The sequence below is a fragment of the Ricinus communis genome, chromosome 6 (genome assembly GCF_019578655.1).
Source record: "Ricinus communis isolate WT05 ecotype wild-type chromosome 6, ASM1957865v1, whole genome shotgun sequence".
Lineage (NCBI taxonomy): Eukaryota > Viridiplantae > Streptophyta > Magnoliopsida > Malpighiales > Euphorbiaceae > Ricinus > Ricinus communis.
This window is the reverse complement of record NC_063261.1, coordinates 4626885-4642576: the sequence shown is the minus strand read 5'-3', so window position 1 is coordinate 4642576 and position 15692 is coordinate 4626885. Positions and strand designations below refer to the sequence as shown.

At 35.1% G+C, this 15692-nt stretch overlaps 2 protein-coding genes across 7 annotated transcripts in view; one reads left to right on the top strand and one right to left on the bottom strand.

The window, feature by feature from the left end:
• LOC8285419 (chlorophyll(ide) b reductase NOL, chloroplastic) overlaps nucleotides 1-15692 on the top strand; it is a 17573-nt gene continuing 1881 nt past the window's right edge. Inside the window, exons 1-10 of one of the 3 annotated variants that reach the window (XM_048375619.1) lie at nucleotides 2318-2384; nucleotides 2675-2706; nucleotides 2800-2876; nucleotides 4248-4309; nucleotides 4402-4488; nucleotides 4740-4807; nucleotides 4894-4942; nucleotides 5010-5095; nucleotides 6879-6936; nucleotides 9035-9085. In XM_048375619.1, the coding sequence (XP_048231576.1) occupies nucleotides 2675-2706; nucleotides 2800-2876; nucleotides 4248-4309; nucleotides 4402-4488; nucleotides 4740-4807; nucleotides 4894-4942; nucleotides 5010-5095; nucleotides 6879-6936; nucleotides 9035-9085 (570 nt within the window). In that variant the 5' untranslated portion in view covers nucleotides 2318-2384. Of the gene's footprint in view, nucleotides 320-2315; nucleotides 2385-2674; nucleotides 2707-2799; nucleotides 2877-4247; nucleotides 4310-4401; nucleotides 4489-4739; nucleotides 4808-4893; nucleotides 4943-5009; nucleotides 5096-6878; nucleotides 6937-9034; nucleotides 9086-15692 lie in introns of those variants that run through there. The other 2 variants (XM_048375618.1, XM_048375620.1) reach the window with 2 other exon arrangements.
• LOC125370401 overlaps nucleotides 12364-15692 on the bottom strand; it is a 20407-nt gene continuing 17078 nt past the window's right edge. For 2 of the 4 annotated variants that reach the window (XM_048375621.1, XM_048375624.1), the window contains one exon: nucleotides 12364-14840. In XM_048375621.1, coding sequence (XP_048231578.1) covers nucleotides 12476-13228 — 753 coding nt within the window. In that variant the 5' untranslated portion in view covers nucleotides 13229-14840 and the 3' untranslated portion in view covers nucleotides 12364-12475. The remainder of the gene's footprint in view (nucleotides 14841-15692) is intronic. The other 2 variants (XM_048375622.1, XM_048375623.1) reach the window with 2 other exon arrangements.

The window sequence follows — 15692 nt, the reverse complement described above, 5'->3', positions numbered from 1 at the left end:
AAAGAAAAGGAATTGATATATCCATGAAAGGAAAAAAAGAATTGGCAATTATTGCATGCAATTCCAGCAGCAATGTCTATTTCTTCAATTCCTCTCCTCACCCCTCTCTCTTCCCCGCCCTCCCTTCCTCCGCATTTCCACCGTTACGCTATCTTCCGCCAAAATAAAAGGCAGCCTGTCACTAGTAACTGTGCAACGCTGGCTGCCAATTTTAATAATAATGATAATTCTGGTATTGAAAGGAGCCAGTCATCTTCTTCTGTTAATAGAGAGCCTATGGTGTCTCCTTACAACGTCCTCATCACAGGCTCTACAAAAGGTTCATTTCTCTTCTGATTTTTTTTTTTCTCAAAATTTCCCTTTATTATTATTATTATTATTCCATGAAATTGAAGTTGAAATTGCTTTTAAAGTGTTGATATAGAAAAGATACGAAATGAAACTAAATAGCAACCTGTGGTTTCTATTATCTTTAATGCTATGTTTATTTCATTCGAAAAAGAAAAGAGAGAACGTTAAATGGAAATGATAAGGTTGATAGAGATATTTTGGTTTTATGAAATATGTTCCTAAACTAGTGTAGGATTCATTTAGAAATACTATCTATTATGTTAGAATTTAGTTTAACTATAACCAATTCCATACAAATTTAATTAATTGAATTTCATATTAACTTTTCATTCAAAGCACGTAAACTTTGGATTTGCAATGAATTCCATAAATTTTATGGATATTAACCAAACATAACGTGAGCTATTATTGATGGGGATTGTTAAGGCTCCTGAGTTCTTAAGGTATCATTTGATTAACATTAATCTTTTTCTTTTTAAAATAATGTTGTAAATTAAGAGTATGAATTCCATTAAGGGCGAATTTTGCATTGAGTTTTGGAAAATGCTTTTCCAACCTCAATTTTCATTTTGAATATTTTTTGTTTTTTTTCAAAAAGCAAGTTAATAGATGCTTTTCCTAAGAGCAGGTTTGGAAAAAGCAGTTTATAAATAGATTAAAAAATCAATATTATTAAATAAAAAAATTTCCAAATCTGCTTTTTGAACACCCAACCGTAATTCCAAACACACCCTAAGTTAGTTAAGCTGGGAATGGTGCACTGTGTCTATAACTCTGATTTTTGTTGGGTGTGTTTGCAAGTAGGACTTGAGTTTATTATAAGACCATTTATAAGAATTATAAGCTTAAGGAAATGAGATTTGTTGGAGTGTTGGGTTAATTTTGAAGTAATTTTGCTTTCTGAATTCTACATTTGTCATTTACTTTGCAATTTTGTTGGTGTATTGATATGCAAAAAGATGTTGTGGAGAAGCTGCATAGCAAATCTGCTTCTAGAAACTAGAGGTGCAATATTTTTAAAATTTGTCTCTCCTTTGAGTTTGAAATTGTACAAGTGCTAACTCATTTACTTATATGGAGAAGTAAAATGTTATAAAAGGAAATGGAAATGGGGAAGAAACAGAAAGGATGTCGTTTCCACTTAATATAGCTGGATAGAACTGAAAGATGTTAATTCCATTCAGTCAGGTCAAGTGCTTTTAGTTAAGTTCTGTATAGTCGAGGGGCGCATGCAAGATATATTCTTTTCAATACAATAACTTTTTCTTGTTTTTGTAATGAGATGGCTAGATAAGTTATTGTTGAATTATTTTACCTTCTTGCCGCTCCTTTTGGAGATCTTCAACTTTAGTTTGACCACATCATCGTAGCATTTAATTTTGATACTGTAAGCAGTGCTGCGAATTTCTGGTAGATCTTCAACTTTAGTTTGACCACATCATTGTAGCATTTACTTTTGTTACTGTAAGCAGTGCTGCGAGTTTCTTGTAATCTTAGGTAAATGTACTTGATTTAAATAATGATGTCTTCTAAATTATTTACATTTAAAGCTTAGAGTTTTTGAGTGCCAAATTGGATTAATAACCAGAGTTCATTAGGAGTAGAATCTCTTAAAAAATGCCTATGTTGATATCGATCTCATCTTCTAATACAGCACTGACAGTAATTTTTATGGTGGTAGATTTTCATGATTTTACTTTTAAGATTGCTGTTTTGCTTAGAAATGTGAACTCACTTAGCTGGTAAGTGATTTATGTTGTACACATGCTCTCTCTCTCTCTCTCTCTCTCTCATTATCTCTAATCAATATCTTACTTTCTAAGTCATTTGTCAAACATTTGGCTTAACTTCAGGAATAGAACCATTATGTACTAGTGAAAAAGGTTTAATGTCTTAAATATCTATGTTTCTTGAACTGGTAGTTGTTTCTGTCAAATGAGATTCATTTGTTATGCATAATTCAGGAATAGGGTATGCTCTAGCTAAAGAGTTTCTCAAGGCTGGTGACAATGTCATGATTTGCTCAAGATCAGGTAAGGTCTCGCTTTCAATGCCTATATTGAAGTTTTGTGGACTAAATATTTGTGTAAAAGTAGTAGTTTTTCAATATCAATTTGATCTATTTCTATAAATGAACTATGCACCAGGATATTGACACTCTATGATTTTAAACATGTTCAATTAAGAGTTCAATAAAATTTAAACGGTGCTAAGTGCGATTAGTCTCTTCATGTGGAATGTGTAAAAAGCAAAGTGTACAGTCCCAAAGAAAGTGATTGATGTATATTTTTGTAACTTGTTATGGCGCAATATGTGTGTGCAGATGGCCACATACTTGCGGTGCTGTTTGAGGAGGTTAACATGCATTTCCTAGTCTAAATATTCTAATTCCTTTTACATTTTAGTGGACATCATTATAGCTCATGTTTCTGTCATGACACTTGTAAGGTTCAAAATGCTTTTTACCATTGGGTTGGGGACCAAAAGCTTATGCATATTGCTAAACTGTGGAATCTACTTTAGAGGTATCCTACATCCATAACTCAATAAATTCTAATTTAATAAGTATAGATTTAATTCATATATGCCTAATAGGTGGAGAATTTTGACTTTATGGATTTACATGCTAGATGCATAATGTTCCTAGGCAACTGGACTAATGAAATTTTTTGATATATTGGAAAGGAATCAATTGTTCAAATTGCAAGTGATGGAAACCTTGGTAGATATCAATAGGGAGGTAAATAAACTACATCAAGCAACCACTGAGGAGAAGCTGAGAGAAGGGAGATTGGGATGGTTTGGATAGCTGCATTATAAATCAGGTGGAGCACAGTGAAGTTGTAAGAGATCATAAGGTGAATGGTAGTCCTAGGATGACATAAGAGGAAATAGTGAGAAGGGGCTAAACATCCAATTGAAATGGAGGAGAAAAGTTAATATGGCAAATCCAATAGATTTTAGGGAATTGTTTTACGAGCTACTATGAAGTGGGGACAAATTGTTGCATTTCTAATTTAGTAGACATCTTCATGACAAAGAGCTTTAAGACACAGTAAAAGGGATTGAGATGAATTCCTTGTTATGTAGCTTTTATTTTATGTAGAAGTTCTCCAATTTGCTTTTTTGCAATTGCCATTCATGTGTCTGTTCCTCTCAAAATACAATATTCATTACTATTTAGACTGGCTGGTGATAGTGATAACCTGATGAATGATGAATGATGAATTAATTTTTCATTAATTGGGATTAAGTGCCTTGGAACCTCTTCTTGTTTACAGGATTCTTTTGGTAGGAGCATGGGGCATTTTTGAGATTTGTGAGTTCTTTCTAAAAGTATGGCGAATGTGGGGTAGGATAATAGGGTTTGTGGTTTTGTTGAGGGAAGTGTGGGATTCTCATATTATTTTCTTTGCTCTTGTTTGGATGACTGGGAACCATGGAAAGATAATTATTTTCTTTCCTCTATTCTTTCACTATTATCTCTCCAAATTAAAGAGATTGTTCTTAGAGGAAAGTACTTTGTTTTCAGTTGCACTTTATTTTCCACTTCTTCCCAAAAGAAGAAGTAACTTTCCTCTCCAATTTACTCCATATTTTCGTTTCTAACTTATTTATATATGGTTAGGGAACTAGGACTATAAGGATTTAACTTGGATGTGATAAATCTAAACTTATCAGGTCCATGCTCTTGGGCTTGATATCTCTAGAGCCATGAAGATCGTAAAATAGTTAACTTGACATGTATTATACCTGTGGCTTGGATCCTAACCATGAAGTCCCTTTTGATCTGAACGCATGTAATAGTTGTGCTTGACATATTTAGTTATCTATCAAGAAATATTCTGAGCTAGCAAACTACCACATGGCTAGTGTTCACTATTGTTTTTTGACAGCTGAGAGGGTGGAATCTGCTGTTCAGAACCTGAGAGAAGAATTTGGAGAGCAGCATGTGTGGGTACCTCCTCCATGACTTATTCCCCTGTTGTTGTTTCTTATATCTTTTTCTCCCTCCACACAGTTGTTATTTTCCTTTGTTTTTCTCTACAGGGTACAAAATGTGATGTAAGAGAAGGACAGGACGTGAAAGATTTAGTTGCATTTTCACAGGAAAACCTCAAATACATTGATATATGGGTATTTAACTTGGATGTTTCTGGACTTCATTTCCAGCTACTCTATGCTTTCATATTGTGTGTTAGACAAAAATATCCATATACGGTTGACATAAAAAATTGCTTGTCAAATACAAACTTTCCTTTCAAAAATGAGGATAGCCTATAATTATTTCAAATGATTCTTTTTCTTTTTTGAAATGTTTTAATCTGGTTATCTGACCAGTCTTAGTTTGGTTGTTACTCTTAGTGCTCATGTTGAGATTGATGCAGATCAATAATGCAGGATCAAATGCATATAACTTTAAGCCTTTGGCAGAAGCTTCAGATGAAGATCTTATGTAGGCATTAATATGTTTTCTTTTCTATTTTTTGCTTTTTGACTTTTATTACTTTGAATTTATTTATTCCTTGAACTTTTATGCAGTGAAGTTGTCACTACAAATACCCTCGGTCTAATGATATGTTGTCGAGAGGTAAAAGGTTCTTTTTGTTCTTAAGTGGCGTTTTCTGGCCTATATCTCATGAATGACGATTTTCAAGGCAATTAAAATGATGTCGAACCAACCACGAGGGGGTCATATTTTCAATATTGATGGAGCTGGTTCTGATGGACGACCAACCCCAAGGTATTTCTTTTTGATTTCCTTCTTCAGCATTAACCCTTTTAACCTCAGAAATTGCCAGTTCCTAATACATTTAACGTGCTGCTGCTTTGCTGTTATTTGTGAAGTGATATGATCTTCTTGGACAGACTATTAAAACAATATTGTTGTGGGCTAACAGGAAACTGATGTATATAGAATATTAGGTTATAAACCTATATTGCATCCCTGTTCTAGATGATGCTTAAAAAACGTTATGCGACATATGTTATGAGCCATTTCTGCACTTCTGGCGTTAATACCTCCACTCTTTCTAGCAGCCCTCAGTAGTGTGATGCAAATACTTATTTGTTTGTCTTTTTTCATGCTACCACCATTAAGGCCTTGATCATTGATAGCTTGGTGAATCAAGTTGTTCATCACTAATTGAAAAGGATTGGGAAATGATATTTGATTATAAATGAAACTCTCTGCTAGACTATGGCAGCCAGATTTACTAGAATAGTAGGGTTATCAGTTTGTACTCTGGATCTCAAGTTATATAGTGCCCTAAGAGCTGCACATGCTCTCTCTTTATTCCAAGTCACCTAGATGAAGATGAATGAAAATCTTGTTTTAAATTTGTCTGTTTAAATTGAAAGTAATTGATCAAACATCACGCTAGCAGCCCAAGTAGAGGCATGGACATGATAAGGTGATGTTTGGGACCCTCAATCCCACTAATGGGTTCTGGATTGAGTCTTCTGTGAGATTGTGTGAAAAGGAGGTCCTTGTTCTGTTACCGTGTGCTCTTTCCTACTTCCTGTAGCCACTGCCGTCACAGGTTGTTATTCGTGACCATTCTGCAACTGCTACTTCCGCTACTTGGTTCTTTAGTTGAGACAACTCTGCCTGTATTACTCCCTCTAGGTTAATGCCAAAAGTCACAGCCTCCACATATTAGTTACATCTTGTAATATTTTCTATATTACGTCCATTTCCAATCGATGCATCTTCGTTCTAGGACCAATTTTATGTATGTTCTTTTTTATCTTCATCTTGTGACAGGAGTATGATGTGCCTAATGATGTAGAATAGAATAGACAAAAGTAGAAATGAAGGACAAAACAAATTAGACTGGGGGGAGGAGAAAGAAGATGAAAATTAGGATATACATAAATGCGCAAAAAAAGATGAGGACTTTAGGAAAGAAGGGAAGAAATGAGAGGAGAAGTCTAGGAACAATTCTAATGGCCACCGGAAGAAAGCATCAAAAGGTGCAATAAAGGGCTTCCTACCACAAAGTAGGAAGCATAACATGTGCAGTGGTGTGACTAAGAGCTAACCAAGTTAAACTTAACCAAATCACATGTTATAAATCAATATGGCCAACTTATTGTGCTTCGAGTTCTTAATAGCACATTATTGTTTGCCCAAAATGGAGTTTCTGAGATGAGCTTAAAGTTTAGGCCAAGAAATTTATAAAAGCCTCATTCTATATAATAAAAAGAAAAATTAAAGGAACTTATGAATTATTTATAGAATGAAAGTCATTAATTTGGTTTCTTGAGACAATAAAACATAAAACTATCCAAATCTGAAAATTTCATAAATAGAACCGTACAATAATTTTAAATAAAGGAACCATTATAGCAAAATGCATCACTTCAAATGAATAACTTGGTTTTGACTGAAAATATTCACCCTTGATAATATCTATTTGCCTCTTCATACTGTCAAGCTATTGTAAGTAGTAACTGCAGTTTTCAATTTTCAATCTAGAGTTTGTTGACTATCAATCAATTGTTTGTTTCCTTTTTTCCCTTAGATTTGCTGCATATGGGGCAACCAAGCGTAGTGTGGTGCATTTAACAAAATCATTACAGGTACATGCTCAACTTGATTTGCAAAGTTGATTGACTTGCAAGCTCAGTATGGTGCATTTATGTTTGAAATTAAATATGCAATCAGTATGGTGCATTTATGTTTGAAATTAAATATGCAACTATGTCACATATAAAAGGTTGAATTTTGCAATCCTATACTTAATTAATGTTAGAATGTTATCTTCATTCTAACAAAGGAGGCCATTTGTTAAAAATTGGAAGCCATCATTGCCTTAGTTATATGTTAGTAGCTACGAATATTTTTTCTTTTTCATGTTGATTGCAATGGGTAAAGGTCACATCTGGGTGGAGTCCTAGAATTCCTTTTTCTTGGGGAAGATACTTAAAAGTCACAGTCTGCTGTTGCATTTTTGTAAAAAATTGTGCGAGAGATTATACCATCAAACAAAGCTTTTCTCCATGTACTCCACAGAACATTGGCTGTTTAAAGTAACCACATGGATTAACATTAATGCCAAAAATGGTTTAGAACCTTTGATATAAACAAACACGATTTTTTCTTTTATTTCTTTTGACATAAAAGTTCATAATGGGCCACTTCTATTACAGTGTGCTATTTTTGAATGAATGCATTTTTATCTACAGAATTTGGGATTAAACTGAAACAAAGTTTCAGTTATTGGGAAAAGAGTTTTAGAGTCTAGTGGAGGAAGAATGATGTTTGCGCCATGGCAGCATCTAATACATGAATAACAGTATTGGAGAAAACTGAAGACTAGGTTTAGACACTAAAATAAAAGTATTCAGGCAGCTCACCTTATAGATAGGCTGCATCTAGTGGCAGAAGACAAACAGTCAACGTGCTCAAGTGACTTTTTTTACGAAATGGCAAAAGGCTTATCTATGAAAGCTATTAACTTTCTTCTGGATCAACTTACCTCCTAACATGCTCAAATATTGACCAAGGCCATCCGAAATCTATGATATATATATAAAGAAGGCCAAGTTTTCCCATAAGACTTCACGTGGTAGAATTTTATGAAGTCATGTCATGTTTTTTTCCAATGAGAAAATAACACATGACATATTTATAAAAGTGTTAGTTATAATATTTATAAAAAAGTTAAATGTGATCTTAAATGCTAATGGTAAAAGTTTTTGACTTATTTAAATATAAGATCATTATGTTCTTAAAATGTAATTATAATAAATATAATAATTATCAAAGCTATTACTTATTAATAATAAATCTTATTATCTTCCAAATAAAATATATATTTATATATATAAAAATAAAAAATAATAATAGAATAGTAAAAGAATAAAAATTATAAATGTGGATCATAAAAAGTTTAAAGAAATTTGTGACACGTTTGAAAATTTATTGGTTGAATATAGTAATTAGAAAAAAGTTTCAATTTATATGTATGAGATATTAAAAAGTAATAATAATAAAAAAAACAAATAGCAAGAAACGTAACAATTTGATTTTTTAAAAATAATTAGTATATGGACATATGAGAATTTATTAGTATAATGAAATAGATACAAAATTGAAGTTGATAAATATATATACTTCTCATGTTTATTTGCCTTAGCATATAATAAATATAAAAATTTCACGAGACTATATTATTTGATTTTTATAAATGACTAATATAGATGTTAATAGAAATATCATAAAGATAAAAGTAAAACTTATATTTTATACTATATTAGTCATTATAAATAACATTATATAATAATATGTAAAATTAAAATTTTAAATATAAAATAAATAAAATAATCATACAATAGCATGAGCAAATTGCTAGTTATATTATATGTTCAAGGATGCTTTTATACCATCCATTTGGGGATTGTTTGTCCAAGACTGTGATGTTCAAATTTTTTGATTTGTTTTAGAGTGCAGATGGTGAAGGTTTCTTTAGACAGTTTGGTTAGTTCATGGGTATATATGCAGTGGAATTGAATATAATGGAGGTTGATTGTGAGGATGAGAAAAATATTTTAATGTTTGTCCCGATTTTTGATAGTTTGGTGCAGATCTTGTAAGCTGGTTAATATATTACCAAAAGTTGGTTTTTGTAATAGTTACTATTAATACAGGTTTTCAACCCTTTTTGCCCTTTCACAGGCAGAATTGCAGATGCAAGATGTTCAAAATGTTATGGTGCATAATTTGTCGGTATGCTTGCTTCCTTCAAGTTTTTTCTTTTTACATCAATATATTCATGTTGACATGTTGAGTGCTATTATTCCAAACATCTCTTCTAGGTCCTTGTAATGGTCTTGTAGGATCCTTTTTGTTGTGATGTCAAATCTCCTATAGTAGGCATTGCTATCTGATCATGTTTTAAATTTCAACTGTAGATGTTCATATCTTTTTCACCTGATTTGACAAGCATGTCCATCTGATGGTGTTTTTCAATATTTAAATGACATTGGAGATGGAACGCATTCGCATTCTCATCGATATTCATAGCAAAAAAGAGAGGGCTCGCCTGTTCTCTTTCTATGCTCTAGAATTAGTGTTGGCTAAGAGTTTCCATTTATAATTAGGTTAGTTTCACTCTCAGTGGCTAAACTTATATCATAAAATTGAAGCTGCTAAATTTCTTTTTTCTCTTCAAAATCATTGAAACATTTAATTTTGTCAGTCAAATCAGGAAAGTTAAATTCGCTGAAATTTAATAAGAGAAGACTTGGGTAACAACCATTGGATTTTGAACATATTATGTGCACCTAGGGGACCACCCAAAACATTCTCTCTTCTTATTCTCTCTTCTAATTGTAGAAGAGATAGGAGAGAGTTAGGATAAAAGAGTTGCAAAATAGGGAAGAGAGAAGTGTACCTGTCGGTGGAGTATAGCTAACGGCGAGTACCAAGTGTCGTATTCCCCAAAGAACGTGTGAACCTAAACCTACTCAATCTTCTCTGTTATCTAATCTTAAAAATGGCGTTGAATGCTAAATACAAAATGAACTAAAGTTACTCTAATTATTATCTAACTACGACTACTAGGGAAGGATTAATTCAAGTTAAGGAATAACCCCTTAGGAATAACCCCTTGGAATTCTTGTCTCTAGGGAATGGAAACTAAAGATGGAATTGATTGATTGAATTCAATTTTCGTGGGAAAAGCTCTACGCAATTAACACCTTTCTCAAGGACACTAACATCTTAACTTAGATTAATTAGGTTGAAATCTCTTCCTAACTCTAATTATCCAAATTAGCATTATGTACCATTTAACACTATTGAGAGTTGTTAATTCTCAATCCGGTAGAACGAACACCCTATCTCTAGGCGAATTCAATTCTAGGTTGCAAAGGACAATCCAAATGTAAACGTCTTTCGCAAGAACATTCAAATTCCAATAATCATTCAACAAGATATGAAGAACAAATCAATAAGCATTTCCATTGCAAACCAATATTGAAAATCAATACATTCAATTCAAAAGTTAAGTATAAAAATCCCTAGATAAAGAACCCCCAATGGGTTAACATGTTTAGCTAATCATGTTCATTATCAAAACCCATAAGAATTCAATTACAACAATGAGTAAAGGTAGAGAAACCCGAATACACCTTTGGATGAGAGTAAACAGCTCCAATTCCTCTTGCCCAATCTTGAATTGATTATTGTTCCTCTTGCTCGAATTGAAACCAATCAATGAACCTTGCCCAATCTTCAATCGAAGAGAATCCAATTGAAACCTTGGTCCAAGTCTCCTTTTTCCTTAGTTCCAGCTCAGAAAGCCCTTAGAGAGAGAAAGAATAGAGTTTGGGACGTCCTCCCTTCTCTTTTCGCGTTTCCCTCTTTTCTTTCTTTTAATTAATTTGTCCAGCTGGCGCAAACATGGCCCGCTTTGGTGCCCGTGTTCCTCTTCAGAACGTGTTGGGAACACGGCCAGCGTTAAAACCAACACGGCCGTGTTCAGCTTCCTCATGCGCAAACTTGACTTGTTTCGGCAACTTTGACGTCCAATTCTGCTCCAATTCTTCCCTTTATCACTCTTTGACTTCTTTTGGACCTAATGCACACAAACAGACGTATAGGGTGAGTGTTGGGACCAATTCACATACAAATATACATAAAATCAGCCTTAAAAACCCCATTTAGATGTGTGTATTCTACGCCCATCAAATCACCCCACTTAGCTCATTGCTTGTCCTCAAGCAATCAAAAGTAAAATAAGGAAAATAAACCACGAAGGAACAACACTTAAACTGATAAACAAGCTAGAGAGCCCCTGCACATATCCTTAACAAGCATAAGTCAAGCAAAAAGAAACGAAGCAATCAATTCAAGTATCACAACCAAGATGCTAATGATTCACAAAATACTATCTCAACAAAATTATTCAGAACTAACTCCTCACAAGATTCACTCTAAATCACTCAAAGTGTTTAAATGGTAGTGTTTAATCGCTCAATGCATCAAATACTGCCTTGCTTACTATATGCTTGCTCTTAAATCCTACTCCTACCACTTATGGAGACTCAACAACCATGTCAAAAGGTCTTTATAAGGGTTGTAATGGGGATTAGGTAGGGGTAGATAGATTTGGTAAAAGTTGAACCTATGATGTTCTGCAATGAGATAAATGACCTGCACACAAGCCACAATAATCACAAGGGATAAACAATGAACAGTAGTCCAAGGTGGGAAATAGGAATTAAGTCAAAATGTAAACTCCCAAAAGCAATTAAACAATATATAAGGGAAGAAACATTCACATAATAGAGTGAATTTCTTTTGGATTGATGGAAGCTACTACAAGTTTCCAACGCTATTCCCAAGATAAAAATTCCCAATAAAAACAACTCATATGCAAAATCATAACCCAAAACAGAATAAAACTAAGTGGTAATGAAATATGATAGAAATGATGAAAGAAGGGGTTATCTACTAGAATGAAAAACCTAAGTGCCTTTATCATACTAAAGTGTTAAACTCTCATTGTGGCCCTCATTAGCATTACCGAGCAAATTCTAAAAGTAAAGACAATAATTGACACTTTCAACAAGAAATAAATAAAAGCATATAAAGTGTATGCTTACAATTGAGGCTCAATTTCTCACAAGTGTGCTTTTTGAGTAGGTTCCAAACAAAAATCATCAAAACAGAATTAAATAAACCAAAGCAATTTAGTGCAAAACTCAAACTAATTAACTTACATTCTTTCGCAAGACTCAACACTATCAGTTTTACCCGATCACATGGACATAAACAGGATTTCAAAAGCAAGTCAACAGTAAGAGCATCGAAATAAAGTGAACTTTTCAAAATTTTACAAAAAATTGCACAAAGAATAAATAAATAACTGAGATGGGATGAATGAAATACGATATATACACTAGAAAAGGATCCAAATTTTATATACAAGAAAAATAAAAACAAAATAAAAAACACACAAGATAAATAAAGCTAAAAGATAAACAAAATACAAGAAAACAAGTGTATATAAATATCATTTACCCTACACTTGAAGGACACACTGTCCTCAGTGTACAAAAAAAAAAAACAATATAAGAAATGAAAAAGGAAAAAGAACTAATACTGTCCTGACTATGGCTCCGGAGGGAAAAGAAGTGCATCATCAGGGATATCAGGGCGCTGGCTAGTCTGTGGTGGAGGAGTGGCTACTCGCTGAGGGTCGGAAGTAGTGTCACCTGCAGGAGCTGGTGGGTCAGCAGGAACAGTGTCGGTAGGAGGCTCGTCAGGCTGCTCTGGTGAAGGATGCTCAGTTGGAGAAGAAGGGTCAGCTGGATCATCCGCTAGAGGGATGTCAAAATGGCTCTGTACTGGAACCCGGCTCCGCGGACTGGCAGGGGCATAATCTGTAGCAAAAATATCATCAAAAATATTAGTGGCCATAGAGGCCTCTAACCTACCTCCCTGCTCAATCAGGGCCTGAAGCATAACCCTCTGCCTCTCAAACTGAGCCATCATCTGGCTCTGAAACTCAGCCTGACACTGTAAAAGGTCTTGCTGAAAAGCCTCTACTCGAATGAAGTGCTGCTGCTGCTCCTCTGCCAACCTCTGCACTCTAAGCTGCAGCTCTCTAAATTCAATAGGGGAGACTCCTAAAACAGCTGAAGAAGACCCAGAAGGAGCTGGAGTAGACGGTCTGGAGGAAGACTCTGGAATATCAGAAGAAGGAGGTGGAACATCCTGTGTACCAAGGGCTCGTGGGCCAGGTCGCTCCTCTCCGCGTGCTGCCAAGAGAGCACTCCTCAGTCTATACTCTGGTCCTAGCGGACCCCGCCTACGAGTCACTATCCCTATACTAACCAACTGGGGAAGTCCCAAAGTCTCCATCACCCCCAGCTTTGTCAAGTGTGGAACTGCCTCCTCCAAAACCCCTAAGCTCCTAGCCAGCGAGTAATGTAAGTCCCAAAACAGAAAAATACTTTCTTTGAGTTGTTACAGAAGGCACTGATCTGTCTGGCCAACCAGTATCCCATGTCGACTGACTGGCTCTGGTGCATGCCGTAAAGTATAAACAGGTCCGGCTGGGTTACTACACCACCGCTGTCTCCCCTGCTAGAGATGGTCCTAGTCAGCTATGCATGCAAGTACCGATGTCCCTCAGGCAAGTTAGACGCCTTGGACTGGCTGGCACTGTACCCCTCAGCGTCATCAGAAATCTCAGCCCACATCTGCAGATATGTGGTGTGTATACAGCCACTATATACCTCCCCAGCTACATCCTCCTCAGTCCACAAACCCAAGTGTACCCCAAACTGCTGTACATTCATCGTGAAAGTCCGCTCTGCTAGTCTGAAACTAATAGCATCCGGCTACTGAAAGTCCCGCAACTGGCTCTGCAGAAAGAAAGTGCTAGCAAACTCCACAGTCAACTCCCTATACGTCGGCTCAACTATCTCAAAGAAAAGCTAAAACGGGGGTGTCTCAAGGTATCGGCGGACTGCAGTTGCAAGTCCGATGGTCTCTAGTGCTGGCCAGTCTATCCTACGCCCCTTTCCCAAATTTTTGTGCCTCATCGACTGGTATCTTTGCTCGAAGGTGGGCTGCCCGTGGAAAAGTAGGAATCTATGGCGCTGCGGTGGTCTAACTGGGCCTGAACTAGTCGGTGCAGCGCCTGAAGATCGAGAGGAAAAGGAACCATCGGTTCGCCTCCTCTTGTAAACTCCTGATCCTCATCTAGTGGACATGGTACCTGAAAAAGAAATTTTTAGTGCTAAGGATCAACGAAATTTTGGCAGCATAACGGCATAAAATGGACAAAACGAACGATTTAACTCAATAAAGTTAAACCGTTCAATGCCTTGCAAAGAAAATTCAATCCACAACACTGGCAACCATGGTGCTAACCAATTAAATTCTCAATTCATCCATATCAAGTCTAAATTCGTCATAATCCATCACAAGGCAAACCAACAAACGAAATAGAACAGACACACTCAGAATTGACAAAATATGTCAGAGCCAATTGTTTAGCGACAACCAATAATAATAGAGGAAAATAAGGAAAGCGTACCTTAGCAAAAGGAATTCAGTGCACAGTCGGGCCGTGTTGAATGAACTTAAACGTGCTAACTTACCAGTTTGATGAAAACACCCGTGTTGAGGCAACACGGGGCCGTGTTGCCAACACGGTCTGGCATAAATGCCCATGTTACCTTCTGTGCACGTGTCCATCTTTAATTTAATTTTTCGTAAATTGAACACGGTCCGTGTTGAAACAACACGGGGGCGTGTTGCCAACACGGTCCAGCATAACTGGCCGTGTTACCTTCTGTGAACGTGTCCCCTTAAAATTTGTTTTTCTGCAAATAGAACACGATCCGTGTTGATTAACACGGTCAGCATAACTGGCCGTGTTACCAACATGGCCTTGGACACGCCCGTGTTGAGCTCCAGAAACTGCAAAACTTGAGATTTTCAGCACTTTCTCAATCTTTCTCACCTGCACAACCAATAAGTCCTCAACTCATACACTCAACATACATAAAACTTAACAAAAACAAACTGTAAAACCTAATCAAACTAAGTTCACACATAATTCAAACCAAAATCAATACCAAAAATGGAAAAACTAAAGAATTAGAACAAAATTAAAAGAAACAAGCTTCTTTAAAGTCATAAGCTGGACTTCAATCCTTTTCGAATCAGAAATGGAGCGCCAAATTCACACGCTCCTCCACATCCAGTGACCCTCCAAGATAATGCTTCAACCTTTGCCCGAGATAGGAGAGAGTTAGGATAAAAGAGTTGCAAAATAGGGAAGAGAGAATGCATATTTGGTGGCTTGCTAAACACCCAAAATTATGAGCACTATCTACTTAAAACCAAATTACTGAACTAACTGATAGTTAATTTTGTGTTGTTTGGTTTTGAATATACACTTTTTGGTTAATTTGGCCTGCTTTTATCCTTTAAGAACTGAAATAACTTAATTATATACTATGGTTAATTTTTAAATTACTAATAGTAAATTTATGTAATTTTATATCTAAAAATATTTGGATATTGAAAAAAAAGGAAACCTAGCAAAAATATATCAATTTTATTTTGGGAAGTATGTGGGGAGGAGCAAGCACATTTACAAAAAAGCCCATGTTAAATTCTTGCTTAATATTGTTGTATAAGATTTAGTTAATTGATAATTTATTGATTAGTATATTAATTAGATTTGTATAAATTAATGTTAAAAGAAACATAAATATAAATATAATATTCTATTTTCTAAAGAAAAAATGCTATCTTTAAGGACAAAGAATCATTGTTTAATTAGGACATAAATCTTCTACTATTGATA